General features: G+C 39.3%; 1 protein-coding gene across 2 annotated transcripts in view; it reads left to right on the top strand.

Moving 5' to 3' along the window:
* The first annotated feature begins 2,408 nt into the window (after nucleotides 1-2,408).
* CCDC34 (coiled-coil domain containing 34) overlaps nucleotides 2,409-19,164 on the top strand; it is a 42,691-nt gene continuing 25,935 nt past the window's right edge. Inside the window, exons 1-2 of one of the 2 annotated variants that reach the window (XM_070472969.1) lie at nucleotides 2,409-2,802; nucleotides 7,421-7,556. In XM_070472969.1, the coding sequence (XP_070329070.1) occupies nucleotides 2,465-2,802; nucleotides 7,421-7,556 (474 nt within the window). In that variant the 5' untranslated portion in view covers nucleotides 2,409-2,464. The remainder of the gene's footprint in view (nucleotides 2,803-7,420; nucleotides 7,557-19,164) is intronic. The other variant, XM_020878661.2, reaches the window with a different exon arrangement.

The raw sequence follows: 19,164 nt of genomic DNA, 5'->3' as shown, positions 1-19,164 counted from the left end.
GTTGTCAAGAGCACCTGGTAAATGTCATTTCTTCATCCCATTCACTCATCTTCTGGAATCCCTCTGCCCCTTGGATTACACTGAAGCAAATCCTAGACATTTTGTTTCCTCTGAAAATGTTTCAATATGTCTAGGGCTGCATTTTTTTAAGAGGTATAATATATTGCCTTAGGACTCACTGGTAATAATGTTACTTTTGTAACAGATTTTCAAGCAAAGGTTTCTCTTTTCACTTACACAAGATTACAATGCCAATCAAAAAAACAGAAATTATACCCAATATACCATGAAAGTGAAAATAAATGTATAAATAACTGAGTATTAAGGAGAGAAGTAACTAAGCCAACATCCTGAAACTTAAGGGAGAGGCCTTCTTTTGACCTTATTTATACATTTTATATAATTCTACCAAACTTGATTATGGTTTCTCAGTCCCAGTAATGAAAAGGCACTGTAAGAAACAAGAACACAGGATTTGATTATGTTCAAGAACCAACACTAGTGGCTCTTTACCTCATAGTTCCAGAGTTGTTACAACATAATGCAATACTTGGTCATGAACTGAATGATTCTGAGGCATCCAGGAAAGGGCATAAATTGTTTAAAACTTTTTAGATTCCCATAGTAAGAGGTTAGAGTGGGAAAGTTTTGGTGCTTATATGACACAAGTTACCATTGACCATTTTCTCTTGTCTGATCCTGCGCTAGAAGTTTTGAGAATAAGATGATATAACTGGGAAACAGATTACAGAATTTCCCTATTTTACAAAGGAGTGAGTAAGGACTTGGAAAGGCCAAACAGCTTATTTAGGTGATGTTGTGTGTTAGTCGCTCAGTTGTGGCCGACTCTGTGTGACCCCATAGACTGTAGCCCACCAGACTCTATCCTGGAATTTACCAGGCAAGAATATGGGAGTGGGTAGCCATTTCCTTCTCCAGGGAAACTTACTGAGGGAAACCTAGCAAATAAGAGAAAAATCACGGATTCAAACCCAGGTCCTTTCATACTGAAACTTATTTTCCTACTATGCTTCAGTAATATGGGGTGATGTTTGTTGGGAACAGCTTCTCAAGTTTACTCCCTTATGAAGCCCTAAAGTGACCCAGGGTGATGCTGTTTTGCATCAATCAATTAATTTATTAATTCTAAAGATCCTCACCTAAAAGGTTTTAACCAGCCATGACACTATTGAATAATTAGGTAAGAGAATGAAAAAAGCCATTTTTCCTCCAAATTTCGTTACTCATTTTAATTGCTCGTTTTCTTCCATTTTCATTATTTTTACTGAAAATTTTAACAAAGTTTACATTCTATTTAAATAGTTTTAACCATATCATACTTTATTAACTATAAATCACCCTCGGTTACTATTATTTCTACTGTATATAATTCTTTGGTGTAAATTTTTGCAGATCTAAATGTCATCAAAGATTTTGTATCACTCCTTGGTCAATGACAAACCTTGTGTGCTGTTTTAGCCACTGTTTTCATTGTGTGATATTTCTACTAGCAATATGCATTATGAGCTGGACAAAGCCCGTTTATTAGCATGAATAAAGCAACTAGCTTTAGTTTCTATTACCTCTCCCTTACTACCTTCATCTCCACCCTCAGTCCCTGAGAGGAGAGTGCTCCTTTCTAAGTCCCACAAATTTTTTTCATTCCTCGTAGCATACATATCACACGATATTTTAAAGGTATGACTCTCCACTAGGAAAGAGTAAGGACTGCAGGGCTTTTATTTTTTATATCTCCAGTGCTTAGTACAGACCCCAGTACACGAGATGCTTCAGAGAAGCCCTGTATAAGCAAGGACTTATATATGTTCATATATATTCACCTGAATAAGCAAGTTCCTGTAAGATGTCAGGAAGACGAGGTGATGCTAGGCAGACGAGGTACGACCAAAAACAATGAGAAACTGTACCAGAAGTGTATCTTTAGATATACTTGTAAACTTGGATAAATTTCGCCTCCCACCCCTTTTCCTAAAATACAGCCGTGTGCGGCCATGTGCTGAGAGAAATCGTGACTGATCCTTGCAATTCTGACCCTGTAATGATATGGGGGTAGTTTTGGCTTCTGCCACTTTCCCCTTTAAAGAATCTGTCTTATTCAGTAACAGCACATTTTCTGTACCAAACGAACCACAGCAAACAGCGGACGGGCCCTCCTGGCTGTGAGCCGGGAGGGGGTACCTCGTCTGCGAGCGAGAGCTGAGCGCGAGGTTAATTCACAAGCAGCAGCGCAGAACCAGGCTGGGAAGGAGGGAGGGCACCCAAAAGACTGCCGGGAGCAGGAAGCCACCAACTGCAGGCCGGGACAAAGCCCAGGAGGCCTCCACGCGTCGCCATGGCAACGCGAAGTCCGCGCCCGCCCGGATTGGCCGCGCCGGCGCGCGCAAGGCCTGCTGGGAGAGCACGTCCCGGCCGCCGCTCCGCCGGTTTGAACTTGGCGGGCCAGATGTGGGCCGCAGGGCGGTGGGGGCCTGCTTCTCCCCTTCTCGAACGCCGTTTCATGGCCGACAGCAGGTCCGGGTCTCGGCCGTCCTCGGGCTTCTCTGTTCTCTTGGCAGGCGCCCGGGGGCCGGGCCTGGAGGCGGTGGAGGTATGCTCGCTGTCGCCACCGCTCAGCTGCAGCAATTCCACCCTGTCGCTGTTGTCTCCCCTCGGCCACCAGAGCTTCCCGTTTGACAACGACGATGGTGACGGGGAGGAGGAGGAAGATGTGGGCGAAGATGCTTATGACTCAGAGGCCAAGGTGGAGAGCCTGAGAGGAGTGGAGTTACAGGGGTGCACCAGGTAAATCCGAGATACAGGCCCCTCAAGTTTCCTTAGACCCCACTAAGTACCTTCGTCTGGCGACCAGATACCCTCCTGTCTTCCCTCTCAAAAGGCAGCGCGGGCACTTGGCAGCCGCAGGTGCTGCTCCTTTTGGCCCAGAGTCTTGGGTCGGTTCTTACTCATGACTACAGATTTTTCCATCGTTCTTAGTCCCTTTTCCTGAGTGTGTGATGGTTGCTACAATCTTCCTCCCCAGAGGAATACACCTAAACACACAAGCAGCGAGCACTAAACACACGAAATTGCTACAGTTTCAGGCATTTTATGAACACTCAAAAGTCAAAGTGGGGACACTAGAACTCTTGTTCAAATCTTTAACACCCACATGTGGTTTACTGCATCTTAGTAATACCTGTAGCGATTATGAAAAAAATCTGGTTGTCAGCGAAGTAGGTTGTAGTAAGCAGTATACTTTTATGTCATAGATTAAAAGCTGAAGCTTTGAGGTTAGCAAAGACTTCAGCATCCAGAGACAATGTCAGGGCTGCTCTTAACAGTTACTAAGAGTAGAAGCCATTGAATGCTAGAATTAAAGGGATTATTAAAGTCATCTTAATTTATTTCTCCAGTTCTTTCAGCAAACATTTAGTTTGTGCCATATATGCTTAGTTGCTCAGTTGTCTCCCACTCTTTGCGACCCCATGGACTGTAGCCCACCAGGCTCCTCTACCCATGGGGATTCTCCAGGCAAAAATCCTGGAGTGGGTTGCCATGCTCTCGTCCAGGAGATCTTCCCAGGGATCGAACCCAGGTCTTCCACATTGCAGGCAGATTCTTTAGTGTGTGAGCCACCAGATAAGGGCCTGTAAACAAGACAGGCATGGTCTCTACTCTCTTGGAATTAAAGCCTAGGTCAAGCCATTCATTTTACAGATAACAAAACTGTGGCTCAGAAGACAAAAAGTCTAATTCAAAGGCTTCCACCTAGTCATTAGAGGAGCTGGGCCTAGTACCAGGGTATACTGATCATGTTTTCTCTTGCCTATGCTACATGCCTCTTGTTGGGAAGAAATACGAGCAAAGGGCCTATCCTTTCAGGAATATCTTTTTCTGAGAGAGGCTTGGTGATGCAGGTGCATTTGGAGGTAGACTCATTATGTCAACTTCAGAAAGCATTTACAAGTTTCTGATTGTCAGGCTGTACAAGGCACTATGCAGGAAATCTAAGAAACACAGACCAGAGAACCCATGCTTTATGTGTAGGCAACCATCTAGCCCCTGTTGCTGTAAGGCATGCATGCCTGGGGTGAGTAAACTGAATATGAAGCCATATGAAATGACTCACCTACACAGTTGTAACAGTGAGTCTCTTAAGAAGAAGTAATAGTAAGTACATTGGTAGGAATGGAGATCAGTAACAGTAAGCAAGCAAGCCACTTGTCCACACAGTTTGTAGCAACAAGAAACAGTTTCGAAGGAGTCCTTTTTCATGTGGGCCTTTGTACAGATTCTTCAGGACTGAGTTGGTTCCAGTAATTTTTACGAAGATATTTATTATTTATTTGGCTGCCCTGGGTCTTTGTTGTGGCACAAAGGATCTTTGATCTTAGTTGCAGCATGTGGGATATAGTTCCCTGACCAGAGATTGAACCTGGGTCCCCTACATTGGGAGTATAGTTTTAGCCCCTGGACCAACAGGGAATTCCTGGTCCCAATGATTTTTAAAATATATTTTAAGGTTTTGGAAAATAACTCCTGAGCTTAATCAGCAGGACTAAGCTATGTAGACAGTTGAGCAACCCAGGGAATGATGGCTATCCAGAGGCCATCCACAACTCTGCTGCTGAGACCTTGCGTTAGCTTTCGAGAGCCAAAGCCCTGACCAAATGGAGCTCACCACAGGAGGAGCTAGTTGTATTTTTTTTTCTTTTTCTTTTTTTTTTTTTTGAGCTAGTTGTATTTATGTGAAACCTCAGCCAAAGCCCAAATGAACTGGTAACACCCCAGGGCTCTAGCTGCCTTCCTTATCATAGTTCATGCCCTCTGTTTCAAAGCAATAGGTAGGACGTGGTCTGGAAAAAATGCAGGCGTTGTCAGGCCTGTGTGTGGGAAGTGTCAGATGCCTGTGAGGTGTTCACTAAACGCCTGCTGAAGGAGTGTTTATTTCCCACTTCCTAAGAACAGATAGATGTGGTGATTGTTCTCAAAATGCTTCAGAAAATCAATCACCTCTTTTCAGGAAAGAGAAGTGTTTAGAACATTTCCTTATTCTACCTCTCTACCTCTTACCTTTGGTTGGGGCCCTGATAGTTGAGGCCTCCTGAGAAATCTGTATGCAGGTCAAGAAGCAACAGTTAGAACTGGACATGGACCAACAGACTAGTTCCAAATAGGGAAAGGACTATATCAAGGCTATATATTGTCACCCTACTTATTTAACTTATATGCAGAGTGCATCATGAGAAACGCTGGGCTGGAAGCAGCACAAGCTGGAATCAAGATTGCTGGTAGAAATATCAATAACTCAAGTATGCAGATGACACCACCTTATGGCAGAAAAGGAAGAAAAGCTAAAGCGCCCTTGAAAGTGAAAGAGGAGAGTGAGAAGGCTGGCTTAAAACTCAACATTCAGAAAACTAAGATCATGGCATCTGGTCCCATTACTTAATGGCAAATAGATGGGAAAACAATGAAAACAGTGACAGACTTTATTTTCTTGGGCTCCAAAATCACTGCAGATGGTGACTGCAGCCATGAAATTAGAAGATGTTTGCTCCTTGGAAGAAAAGCTATGACCAACCTAGACAGCATATTAAAAAGCAGAGACATTACTTTACCAGCAAAGGTCTGTCTAGTCAAAGCTATGGTTTTTTCCAGTAGTCATGTATGGATGTGAGAGTTGGACTATAAAGAAAGCTGAACGCCAAAGAGTTGATGCTTTTGAACTGTGGTGTTGGAAAAAACTCTTGAGAGACCCTTGACTGCAAGGAGATCCAACCAGTCCATCCTAAAGAAAATCAGTCCTGAATATTCATTGGAAGGACTGATGCTGACGCTGAAACTCCTGGCCACCTGTTTGGAAGAACTGACTCATTGGAAAAGACCCTGATGCTGGGAAAGATTGAAGACAGGAGGAGAAGGGGATGACAGAGGATGAGATGGTTGGATGGCATCACGGACTCAGTGGACATGAGTTTGAGCAAGTTCTGGTTGTTGGTGATGGACAGGGAGCCAGGTGTGCCGCAGTCCATGGGGTTGCAAGGAGTTGGACACGACTGAGCAACTAAACTGAATTGTATAGGTGTGGGAGGGAGCGGTACCAAATGTGGTTGGGGAGCAGGAGTCAAAGATCTGTGTTTCTGGCTTGGCTAACTAGGTGAGTGTTGATATTCTTCTCTGAGGTAGGATTATAGGAGGAGGGTAGTGAGTGAGTGGTAAATGACTAGATTTGTTTTGCATTGATTGAGTTTGATATTTAAGTGAAGCCATCTATCCAATGGTAGAAAATACAAGTTTGGAGCCCAGGAGTAAGATCTAGCCTGAAATGCCTTTGAGTGGGCCTCATCAGCACCTTCATGACCAGTGAAGCTATGGGAGGATGAGGTAGTGTTCTGCCAGACAAAGATATATAGGATGTAAACAACATACAACAGTGTTCCTTTCCCACTAGAACACAAATTCCATGATTGCGTGAATGAATGGAAAAATAGGGGGCAAAACCACCATCAACAACAAGTAAATGAAAGTTACAAGGCAGAAAAAGCTGAGCATGCCATAGGGGAAGCAGTTGGTTGCCTGAAGCAGGAATGTTAAAGAGACAAAGAGGGGCTGAATCTATAATAACCCATTCTTTCTCTAGCTGCCTCATGTCCTGAACAACCTTTCTTTCCATGGGCACTAATGGTTCAACTTTTCCTATGGGGGTCTTGTACCTGGCCAAGGCCTTGTGTTCTTTATGTATATATGTACTCACAAGTACTTCCCTTTCCCTTTGCTGTTGAGCTTGAGTGAATGGTTACTTTTCCATGTACCCAGAAGAGAGAGACTGACAACTCTGGGGAAATTGTGGCCACTTTGTCTGAGAACTGGCAAAAAGGAGTCCACCAAACCATTAAAGAACACAAGGCCATATATTTTATGTACCTTTTTATTTCAAAACAACTTCAAACTTACAGAAAAATCGAGGGTATAAAGAACTCTGTCCACCCTTCACACCAAAACCATAATTGTTACCACATTGGCATTACCATCCTCACTGTGTAGATATGTATTCTTTCCTTTGTGAACAACTTAAGGGGGGAAAAGGGAAAAGTCTGCACCAGGATTTGGTTAGGATCATGTGTTGTAATTAGTTGTCCAGGCATAAGATGTTTAAGAATGAAAAAAATTACTGTATTTGAGGCAAATGGACAGAGTGTGATTTTAGAAGATGAGAGAGTTCAGAGGCTGTCTAAAAGCATAAACTAAACAATGGGCTCTTTTGTTCTTAGTTTCTTAAGTGTATATTTACATATAAAAATCACAGTATTGTCAGTGTATCATGGAATTCTACTTTTATTGTGCAGATAAATCATTTTGACTGCTAAGGAAAAGAGCTTTGAGTGCAAGGTCTATAGTATCCTCTCTTTTGTAATAGTACGGTTGGATCCGAAGATAACCAAGAAGAACAGAAGCAGGTGCACTTACCAGAAAGCAGCCTGACACCGTGGGAAGTGTGGTTTGTTGGCAAAGAAAAAGTAGAACGTGACCGTCTGCAACAGAAGGCTCTAGAGGTAAAACTAGACAGTCTTCTTTCTATTTAATCCACAAGCTCACAAAGTTGAGCTGCTGTCAAAATCAGAATGTTAGTATCAGGATGTTATTATCCCTCACCACAAAGTTTTAGCATATTTTGGTATCAGTTTGCTATATCCGTATTTATAGCTTACTGGAGAAATGATACGTGTTCCAGATTATAAGAACATTTGGAAAATACAGCTAAGCATAATTTGGAAAATTAAAATCAACCTCGTTCCCTGAAAACAACTAATGTTAGTAGTATGGCGTGTAGCCTTCCAGATTTTCTTCTCTGTAAATTTTTTTAAAACATATGTGCAAATGTATATTCATACAGAGAGTTACCATATGTATGTTTAAGGTACAGTCAACCTCATATGTTTGGTAAAATTTTTAAGAGAGGGGAGAACTAAAAACTGAAGTAGAAGCAGGAAGTCTACCCTATACGATTCAGAGCTTGTGCCCCAGAGTGATTTGTGCTGGGAGAAGGGAGTCTGAGGGGCTTTCAGGTTTTCTTAGTTTCTCTTTACCTCCCTGCCTCGCTTCTGGACATTTTTCTATTTTTAATTCTCTCTGAACTCTCCCTCTCCAAACTCAAAAAAATACATTTTCACATGAATCCGTCATTCTTTCAACTCTTACTGTTTGCTGTTTAGAACCTAGCAGCCAAATAGATTTGGGTAGTTTGAAATCCTCCAGTATCTAGGTTATCTGAATTCTCTCCATCCAAACACAGAAACCAGGTAGATGCGCATGGTGAGGGATATATCTTGTTTTTAATAAATAGGATCACTCTTTTGTAACCTGTTTTTTTTTCTGCCTATTATTAATATGTTTCTATATCATTAAATATTTTCATATCATTTTAAAATGGCTGATTACTATGTATCATAATGTATCATGCGTATAACAGAACATAATTAACCCGCTCACTGTTGTTGTGTGTTTAAGTTTGGTCTCATCTGTTAGGGGCGTCCTGGTGGCTCATCCACCTGCCAATGCAGAGACATGGGTTCGATTCCTAGGTGGGGAAGATCCCCTAGAGAAGGAAATGGCAATACCCACTCCAGTATTATTGCCTGGGAAATCCCATGGACAAAAGAACCTGGTGGGCTAATGGCCCATGGGGTCGCAAAAAATAAAAACATAGTGATAAAAACAACAACTAACCTATTAATATCCCTGTTGCTGTAAAAATCCTTGGAATTAAAGCTTTGCCCTCCATGATCTCTTTGGAGTAAATTTTCCATTTCAGTTTTGAAACTAGTTCTTTCTGTGATGGCTTTCTAGCCAGGCTCTTGACATAATTGTAGAAACCAATACATTCTGCTTTTCCCCTACTGCATATACTTTGTATTCTAAATACAAATTTATTCCTGGAAAAGTACACTGTAGTCCTTGTTTCTATTTAGAAGGGTTAGGACTTGAGAAAAACCTAATGGTTTGATGTCAGATAGGCTTATTTAAACTTTTACACTTCAATTTCCTCATTTTTACAGTAAGGATAAAATAGTACTACCCAGTCACAGTTTTTTAGAGGATTAAATGAGACGAAGTGTAAGGATAGCTAGTGATTTTATTGGTATTGTTATTGATATCATTGCTAGTCACAGTCTTTTTTTCCATCTTTTAAATTGAAATACAGTGTTGTGTTAGTTTCAGATATATAACAAGCTGATTCAGTTTATATATATAAGCATGCGTGTGTGCTCAGTTGCTCAGTGGTATTTGACTCTTTGTGACCCCATGGGCTGTAACATGCCAGGCCCTTCTGTCCACGGGATTTTGCAGGCAAGAATACTGGAGTGAGTTGCCATTTCCTCCTGCAGGGTATCTTCCTGACCCAAGGATCAAACCCATGTCTCCTGCATCTCCTGCATTGGCAGGCAGATTCTTCATCACTGAGCCACCTGGGAAGCCTCTCTTCACACACACACACACACACACACACACACACACACATACATTTTTAGATTCTTTTCTGTTTTCAGTTCAGTCGCTCAGTCGTGTCCAACTCTGTGTGACCCCATGAGCTGCAGCACGCCAGGCTTCCCTGTCCATCACCAACTCCTGGAGCTTACTCAAACTCATGTTCATTGAGTCAGTGATGCCATCCAACCAGCTCATCCTCTGTAATCCCCTTCTCCTCCCGCCTTCATTCTTTCCCAGCATCAGGGTCTTTTCCAGTGAGTCAGTTCTTTGCATCAGATAGCCAAAGTATTGGAGTTTCAGCTTCAACATCAGTCCTTCCAGTGAATCTTCAGGATTGATATCCTTTAGGATGGACTGGTTTGATCTCCTTGTAGTCCAAGGGACTCTCAAGAGTCTTCTGCAATACCACAGTTCTGAAGCATCAATTCTTCAGTACTCAGCTTTCTTTATAGTCCAACTCTCACATCCATACATGACTACTGGAAAAACCATAGCTTTGACTAGACAGAACTTTGTTGGCAAAGTAATGTCTCTGCTTTCAATATGCTGTCTAGGTCGGTCATAGCTTTTCTTCCAAGGAGCAAGCATCTTTTAATTTCATGGCTGCAGTCATCATCTTCAGTGATTTTGGAGCCCGAGAAAATAAAGTCTGTCACTGTTTCCATTGCTTCCCCATCTCTTTGCCATGAAGTGGTGGGACTGGATGCCATGATCTTAGTTTTCTGAATATTGAGCTTTAAGCCAACTTTTTCACTTTCCTCTTTCACTTTCTCAAGAGGCTCTTTAGTTCTTCTTCACTTTCTGCCATAAGGATGGTGTCATCTGCATATTTGAGGTTATTGATATTTCTTCTGGCAATCTTGATTCCAGCTTGTGCTTCATCCAGCCCAGCATTTCTCAAGATGTACTCTGTGTATAAGTTAAATAAACCAGGTGACAATATACAGCCTTGATATACTCCTTTCCCGATTTGGAACCAGTCTGTTGTTCCATGTTCTACCTGTTGCTTTCTGACCTGCGTACAGATTTCTCAGGAGACAGATCAGGTGGTCTGGTATTCCCATCTCTTTAAGAATTTTCCACAGTTTGTTGTATTCCACACAGTAAAAAACTTTGGTGTAGTCAGTAAAGCAGAAATAGATGTTTTTCTGGAACTCTCTTGCTTTTTCGATGATCCAAAGGATGTTGGCAATTTGATCTCTGGTTCCTCTGCCTTTTCTAAATCCATCTTGAACATCTGGAAGTTCATAGTTCACAAACTGTTGAAGCCTGTCTTGGAGAATTTTGAGCATTACTTTACTAGTGTGTGAGATGAGTGCAATTGTGCAGTAGTTTGAACATTCTTTGGTACTGCCTTTCTTTGGGATTGGAATAGAAACTGACCTTTTCCAGTCTTGTGACCACTGCTGAGTTTTCCAAATTTGCTGGCATATTGAATGCAGCACTTTCACAGCATCATCTGTTAGGATTTGAAATAGCTCAAATGGAATTCCATCACCTCCACTAGCTTTGTTCATGGTGATGCTTTCCTAAGGCCCACTTGACTTTGCATTCTAGGATGTCTGGCTGTAGGTGAGTGATACCATTGTGGTTATCTGGGTCATGAAGATCTTTTATGTATAGTTCTTCTGTGTATTCTTGCCACCTCTTAATATCTTCTGCTTCTGTTAGGTCCATACCATTTCTGTCCTTTATTGTGCCCATCTTTGCATGAAATGTTCCCTTGGTGTCTCTAATTTTCTTGAAAATATCTCCAGTCTTTCCCATTCTGTTATTTTCCTCTATTTCTTTGCACTGATTACTGAGGAAGACTTTCTTACTTCTCTCTCTTGGCTATTCTTTGGAACGCTGCATCCAAATGCTTGTGTCTTTCCCTTTCTCCTTTGCCTTTAGCTTCTCTTCTTTTCTCAGCTATTTGTAAGGCCTCCTCAGACAAGCATTTTGCCTTTAGGTTATTATAAGATACTGGTTATAACTGCCTCTGTTATGTAGTAAATCCTTGCTGTTAATGTGTTTTATATATAGTAGTGTGTATCTATTAAAATTAAACTTCACATCTTTCCCTCCCCCTGCCTTCCCTTTGGTAACTATGGATTTGTTTTCTGTGTATTTCTGTTTTGTAAATATTGTTCTGGCCAAAAAATTTCATTTGGATTTTTCCATAACATTTTATGGAATACCTGAATAAACCTTTTAACCAGACCAATACATTCATTTGTATCATTTTTCAAGATTCTGCATATAAGTGGTATCATGTGATATTTGTCTTTCTCAGTCTGTCTGTCTTTACTTAGTGAATCTCTAGGTCCATCCATGTTGCTGCAGATGGCATTATGTCATTTATTTTTGTGGCTGAGTAATATCCCCTTGGTGTGTGTATACACACACACCCCACATCTTCTTTTTCCACTCATCTGTTGATGAACAATTTAGGTTGCTTCCATGTCTTGGCTGTTGTAAATAGTGCTTCTGTGAACATTGGGATGCGTTATCTTTTCAGATTTGAGTTTTCATCTTTTCTGGATATATACCCAGGAGCGGAATTGCGGGCAACTCGATTTTTAATTAAGAAACTTCCATACTGTTTTGACACCAATTCTATTCTCCCCAACAATTCTATTCTTCTCTCTATTCTCTCTCTCTCTATTCTATTCTCTCCTTTTTCTCCACATCTTCTCTAGCATTTGTTATTTGTAATCTTTTTGATGATGGCCATTCTGATCAGTGTGAGGTTATATGTTATTGTCGTTTCGATTTTCACTTTTCTATAATTAATGATTTTGAGCATCTTTTCATGTACCTGCTGGCCATCTGTATATCTTTGGAGAATGTCTGTTTAGATTTTCTGCCCATATTTTTATTTGGTTGTTTCTTTTTGTTTTATATTAAGATGTATGAGCTTTGTATATATTTTCAAAATGAATCCTTCATTGGTTGTATCAGGTGCAAATATTTTCTCTCATTCTGTGGGTTTGTCTTTTCATTTTGTTTATGATTTCCTTTGATGTACAAAAGGTTTTAAGTTTAAACAATTGCTTTTGCTTATTACTACATTTTGCTTAGTATTTCCATTACTGTAAAAAATGGATCTAAAAACATATTGCTGCAATTTATATCAAAGAGTGTTTTACCTACATTTTCCTCTAAGAGTTTTTATAGTATCTTGCTTTACATTTAGGTCTTTAATCCATTTTGAGTTAATGTTTGTATATTGTATCAGAGAATCATCTATAATTTTATTTATCTACAGATAGCTATCCAGTTTTCCCAGCAGCACTTATTGAAGGAATGTGTTCTTCATTGTATATTCTTGCCTCTTGTGTCATACATTAATTGACCCTAGGTATTTTGGTTTATTCCTCAGCCTCTTCTGTTCTGTGGATCTGAGTCTGTTTCTGCCCCAGTGCAGTACTGTTTTGATTGTTGTGGCTTTGTAGCATAGTCAGAAGTCAGGGAGCATAGTCCTTGAGCTCTTTTCTTTTTTCTCAAGATTGTTTTGGCTATTCAGGGCCTTTTGTATTTTCATATAAATTTAATTTTGTTGTTGTTGTTCTTTGAAAAATGCCATTGGTAATTTGATAGGGATTGCATTGAATCTTTAGATACCCTAAGGTAATATGGTGATTTTAACAATATTGATCCTTGCAATCAAAGAACACAGTATATCTTTCAATATGTTTGTGTCATTTTAGTATCTTTCATCAATGTCTTATACTTTTCAGAATACAGGTCTTTTGCTTCCTTAGGTAGGCTTATTCCTAGGTATTTTATTCTTTCTGATGTGATGGAAAGTGAGATTGTTTCCTTAATTCCACTTGCTGATAATTCCTTGTTTGTGTATAGACATGCAACAGATTTTTGTATAATAATTTTGTGTCCACAACTTTACTGAATTCATTGAGCTCTAGTAGTTTTCTAGTATAATAGCATCTTTAGGGTTTTCTATGTATAGTATCTTGTCATTAACAGTGACAGTTTATGTCTTCCTTTCCAATTCAAATCCCCCTCCCCTTTTTTCTCTTTCATTTTCTTGTCTGATTACTATGTCAAGGACTTCCAAACTGTGTTGAATAAAAGTGGCAAGAATGGACATCCTTGTTTTCTTCCTGATCTTCACCATTTTGTATGATGTTAACTGTGGGTTTGTCATTCAGTTCAGTTCCATCGCTCAGTCATGTCCAACGCTGTGTGACCCCATGTACTGCAGCACACCAGGCTTCCCTGTCCATCACCAACTCCCAGAGCTTGCTCAAACTCATGTCCATTAAGTCAATGATGCCGTCCAACCATCTCATCCCCTGTTGTCCCCTTCTTATCCCACCTTCATTTTTTCCCAGCATCAGAGTCTTTTCCAGTGAGTCAGTTCTTCCAATCAGGTGGCCAAAGTATTAGAGTTTCAGTGTCAGCATCAGTCCTTCCAATGAATATTCAGGACTGATTTCCTTTAGGATGGACTGGTTGAGTCTCCTTGCAGGGAGTCCAGGGGACTCTTGAGAGTCTTCGCCAACACCACAATTCGAAAGCATCAATTCTTTGGCATTCAGCTTTCTTTATAGTCCAACTCTCACATCCATACATGACTACTGGAAAAACCATAGCTTTGACTCGATGGACCTTTCTTGGCAAAGTAATGGCACTCCACTCCAGTACTCTTGCCTGGAAAACCCCATGGACAGAGGAGCCTGGTGGGCTGCAGTCAATGGGGTCGCTAAGAGTCGGACATGACTGAGCGACTTCACTTTCACTTTTCACTTTCATGCATTGGAGAAGGAAATGGCAACCCACTCCAGTGTTCTTGCCTGGAGAATCCCAGGGATGGGGGAGCCTGGTAGGCTGCCGTCTATGGGGTTGCACAGAGTCAGACATGACTGAAGTGACTTAGCAGCAGCATTTGTCAATGGACATTTAGGTTGCTTCCGTGTCTTGGCTATTGTAAATAGTGCTGCAGTGAACATTGGGTGCAGATATCTTTGTAAAGTATGGTTTTCTCTGATTATATGCCTAACAATCGGATTGGTAGGTCACATAATTATATTTTTAGTATTTTAAGATACCTCCATACTGTTTGTGATAGTAGTTGTACCAGTTTACATTTCCACCAACAGGGTAGGAGGGTTTCCTTTTCTCCACACCCTCTCCAGCGTTTATTGATGATGCTTCAGCCTGTTGATGATAGCCATTCCGACTGGTATTAGGTGATACCTCATTGTAGCTTTGATTTTGCATTTCTGTAATAATTAGTGATGTTGAATATCTTTTCATGTGCTGTTTTGGCTTTCTGTATGTCTTTTTTGGAGAAATGTCTATTGAGATCTTCCACTCATTTGTTGATTGGTTTATATATTTAGTTTTTGTTATTGAGCTACATGAGCTGTTTATATATTTTGGCAATTAATCCCTTGTTGGTCAATTTGCTTGCAAATATTTTCTCTCATTCTGTGTGGTTTTTTGTTGTTCATGATTTCCTTTGCTGTGCAAAAGCTTTTAAGTTTAATTAGGTGCTTTTTGTTTCTTTTTGTTTTTATTTTCATTATTATAGGAGGTGGATTGAAAAAAAAGCTTGCTGCAGTTTATGTCAGTGAGTGTTCTGCCTTTCTTTTCCTCTAAGAGTTTTATAGTATCCAGTCTTATATTTAGGTCTTTAATCCATTTTGAGTTTATTTTTGTATATGGTGTTAGAGATTGTTGTAATTTCATTCTTTACAAGTAGCTGTCAAGTTTTCCCACCACCACTTACTGAATAGACTTTTTCTCCATTATATATTAAAGACTTTCTTTGTCGTAGATTAATTGACCATAGGTGTATAGGTTTATTTCTTGGATTTCTGTCCAGTTCCATTGATCTGTAGTTCTGTTTTTGTTCAGGTATTATACTGTTTTGATTACTGTGACTTTGTAGTACAGTCTGAAGTCATGGAGCCTGATTGTTCTAGCCACATTTTTCTTTATCAAGATTTTGTTGACTCTTTGGGGTCTTTTGTATTTCCATACAAATTTTAAAATTATTTGATGTGATTCTGTGAACAGTGTCATCGATAATTTGATAGGGATTGAATTGAATCTGTGGATTGCTTTGGATAGTATAATCATTTGGTCAATACTGATTCTTCCAATCCAACAACATACTTTTGGTTTATCTTTCCCTCTTTGTGTCATCTTCAATTTCTTTCATCAGGTTCTTACAGTTTTCAGAGCAAAGATCTTTTGCCTCCTTAGGAAAATTTACTTCAAGGTATTTTATTTCTTTTTGATGGGATGGTAAATGGGACTGCTTCCTGAATTTTTCTTTCTGATAGGTCATTGTTAGTGTATAGAAATTCAAGTGATTTCTGTGTATTAATTTTGTATCCTGCAACTTTGCTGAATTCCTTGCTGAGCTCTAGTTTTGTGGTAGCATCTTTAGAGTTTTCTATGTGTAGTCTTGTGTCATCTGCAGTGACAGTTTTACTACTTCTTTTCCAGTTTGGATTCATTTCTTTTTCTTCTCTGATTACTATGGCTAGGACTTCCAAAACTCTGTTGAATAAGTGACGAGAGTGGTCATTCTTATCTTGTTCCTAATCTTAGAGGAAATGCTTTCAGCTTTTCACTGTTGAGTATGATGTTAGTTGTGGGTTTATCATATATGACCTTTAGGATGTTGAGGTAGGTTCCTTCTAAGCACACTTTCTAGAGAGTTATTTTTTATCATAAATGAATGTTGAATTTTATCAAATGATTTTTCTGCATCTGTTAAGATGATAATATGGTTGTTAGTTTTCAGCTTGTTAATGTTAACACTATTTGCAGTTATTGAAAAATTCTTGCATCTCGGGATAATCTCACTTGATCATGGTGCATGATCCTTTTAATGTGTTGCTGGATTTGGTTTGCTTATATTTTGATGAGGATTTTGTATCTATGTTCATCAGTGATAATTGGCCTGTAAATTTTTTTTTGGTGGTATCATTGTCTAGTTTTGGTATTCGGTGGCCTCATAGAATGAGTTTGGGAGTGTTCCTTCCTCTTCAGTTTTTTTGGAATAGTTTTAGAAAGATTAGTTTAACTTTTTACTCTTTTTTTACGTGTTTACTCAGTGGTAAAGAATCTGCCTGCTAGTGCAGGAGACTTGGATTTGACCCCTGTGTTGGGAAGATCCTCTGGAGAAGGAAATGGCAACCCACTCCAGTATTCTTGCCTGAGAAATCCCATGGATAGAGGAGCCTGGTGGACTACAGTCTATGGGGGTCACAAAAGAGGAGGACATGACTTAGTGATTAAACAACCACAAATGTTTAATACTAAAGAATTCACCTGTGAATTCATCTTGTCCTGACTTTTGTTTGTTGGGAGTTTTTAAATCATGGTTTTGAATTTCAGTACTTGTGATTGATCTGTTCATGTTTTTTATTTCTTCTGTTTCAGTCTTGGAAGATAGTACCTAAGAATTTGTTCATTTCTTCTAGGTTGTCCATTTCATTGACACACAGTTGCTTATTGTAGTCTCTTGTGATCCTTTGTATTTCTGTATTGTCAGTTGTGACTTCTTTTTCTTTTCTAATTTTGTTGACTTCAGCCCTCTATCTTTTTATTCTTCTTCTTAAGAAATATTTATTTATTTCAGCATGCCAGGTCTTTATTTCAGCATACAGGATGTTTAGTTGTGGTATGCAAACCCTTTAGTTGTGGCATGTAAACTCGGTGTGTGGGATCTAGATCCCCCAGCAAGTCTGCCTGTTTTGGGAGTGTGGAGTCTTTGCTGCTGGACCAACAGGGAAATCCCTCTCATTTTTCTTGATGAGTCTGGCTAAATCAATTTTGTTATCTTTTTAAAGAACCAACTTTTAGTTTCATTGATCTTTTTTTGATTGATTTCTTCATGTTTATTTCATGTATTTCTATTCTGATCTATTTAAGTTCTTTCCTTTGTGTTTTGTTTGTTGTTCTTTCTCCAGTTGCTTTAGGTGTAAGGTTAGTTTGTTTGAGATATTTCTTATTTCCTAAGGTACAGTTGTGTTGCTATGAACTTTCCTCTTGTGACTGCTTTTGTTTTGGCAGAAAGCTTCAGAGCTTTTGGATCATCATGGTTTTGTTTTTGTTTGTCTCTAGGTTTTTTTTCCTAATTTCCCCTTTTATTTATTCAGTGTTATTAGTGTTTTTAGTTGTTTAGTAACATGTTGTTAGGCTTCACGTATTTGTGTTTTTTTAAGTTTTCTTTCTTATAGTTGATTTCTAATCTCTTAGTGTGGTGGCTAGGGAAAATGCTTGATATGATTTCAGTTTTCTTAAATTTACTGAGGTTTGCTTTTTGGACTAGCATGTGATCTACCCTGGAGAATATTCCATGTGCCCTTGAGAAGAGGCTGTCTCATTTAATGTATCTTTAATGGTCTGTATTTCCTTATTGATTTTCTGTCTGGATGATCTGTCCAGTGATACAGGTGAAGTTTCAAAGTCCCCACTATTATTGTGTTACTATTGATTTCTCCTTTTATAGCTATTAACAGTTGCCTTATATGTTAAGGTGCACCTGTTTTGGGTGCATATGTATTTTCCATTGCCATATCTTACTTCTGGGATTGATCCCTTGATTATAATGTAGTATCCTTCTTTGCCTTTTTACTTTTAAAGCCTGCTTTGTCTGATAGGAGTATGGCTGCTCTGGCTCTCTCTTGATTTCCATCTGCAGGGAATATGTTTTTCCATTCCTTCACTTTCAGTCTGCGTGCATCTCTGATTCTGAAATGAGCCTTTTGTAGGCATCATATATATGCTTCTTGTTTTTGTATCCATTCAGCCACTGTGTGTCTTTTGGTTGAAGCATCTTATCCATTTACATTTAAGGTAGCTATTGATATATATGCTCTTATTGCCATTTTGTTAATTGTTTTTGTTTTTGTAGGTCTTTTTTCCCCTTGTGATTTGATGACTGTTTTTAGTGTTTTCTCTGAATTCCATCTTATTTCTCGCATATATATATCTATTATGCGTTTTTGGTTTGCAGTTATCATGAAGTTTTTGTATAGCAATCTTTTTTAAGTTACTGATTTTTTTTATTTCAAATGCATTTAAAAAACCCTGCATTTGTACTCTTCCCTCATGATTACTGCTTTTGATGTAATATTTTACATCTAATTGTTTTTTGTATCCCTTAACTACTTATTGTGGATACAGATGACCTTATTACTCCTGTCTTGTAACCTTACTACTAACTTTGTGAATGGATTCTTATCTTTACTGTATGTTTGTCTAACATTTGTTGTAATGCTGGTTTGGTAGTGCTGAATTCTCTTAACTTTTGCTTATCTGAAAAGCTTTTGGTTTTGCCATCTAATCTGAATGAGAGCTTTGCTGGGTATAGCATTCTTGGTTGTAGGTTTTCCCCTTTCATTACTTTAAATATATCATGACACTCCCTTCTGGCCTGCAGAATTTCTGCTGAAAACTCAGCTGATAGCTTCATGGGAGTTCCTTTGTATGTTATTTGCTACTTTTAATATTCTGTCTTTAATATTTGTTATTTTGGTTACAATGTGTTTTGGTATGTTCCTCTAGGTTTATCCTGTATGGGACAACTCTGTACTTTCTGGGCTTGTGTGACATTTTTCTTTCTGAGGTTAGGGAAGTTTTCAGCTATTACATCTTCAAATATTCCCTCTGGCCCTTTCTATCTTATCCTCCAGTGGCCCCTAT

Source organism: Odocoileus virginianus, chromosome 10 (assembly GCF_023699985.2).
Source record: "Odocoileus virginianus isolate 20LAN1187 ecotype Illinois chromosome 10, Ovbor_1.2, whole genome shotgun sequence".
Taxonomy (NCBI): Eukaryota; Metazoa; Chordata; class Mammalia; order Artiodactyla; family Cervidae; genus Odocoileus; species Odocoileus virginianus.
This window is presented reverse-complemented; position numbering and strand designations above follow the sequence as displayed.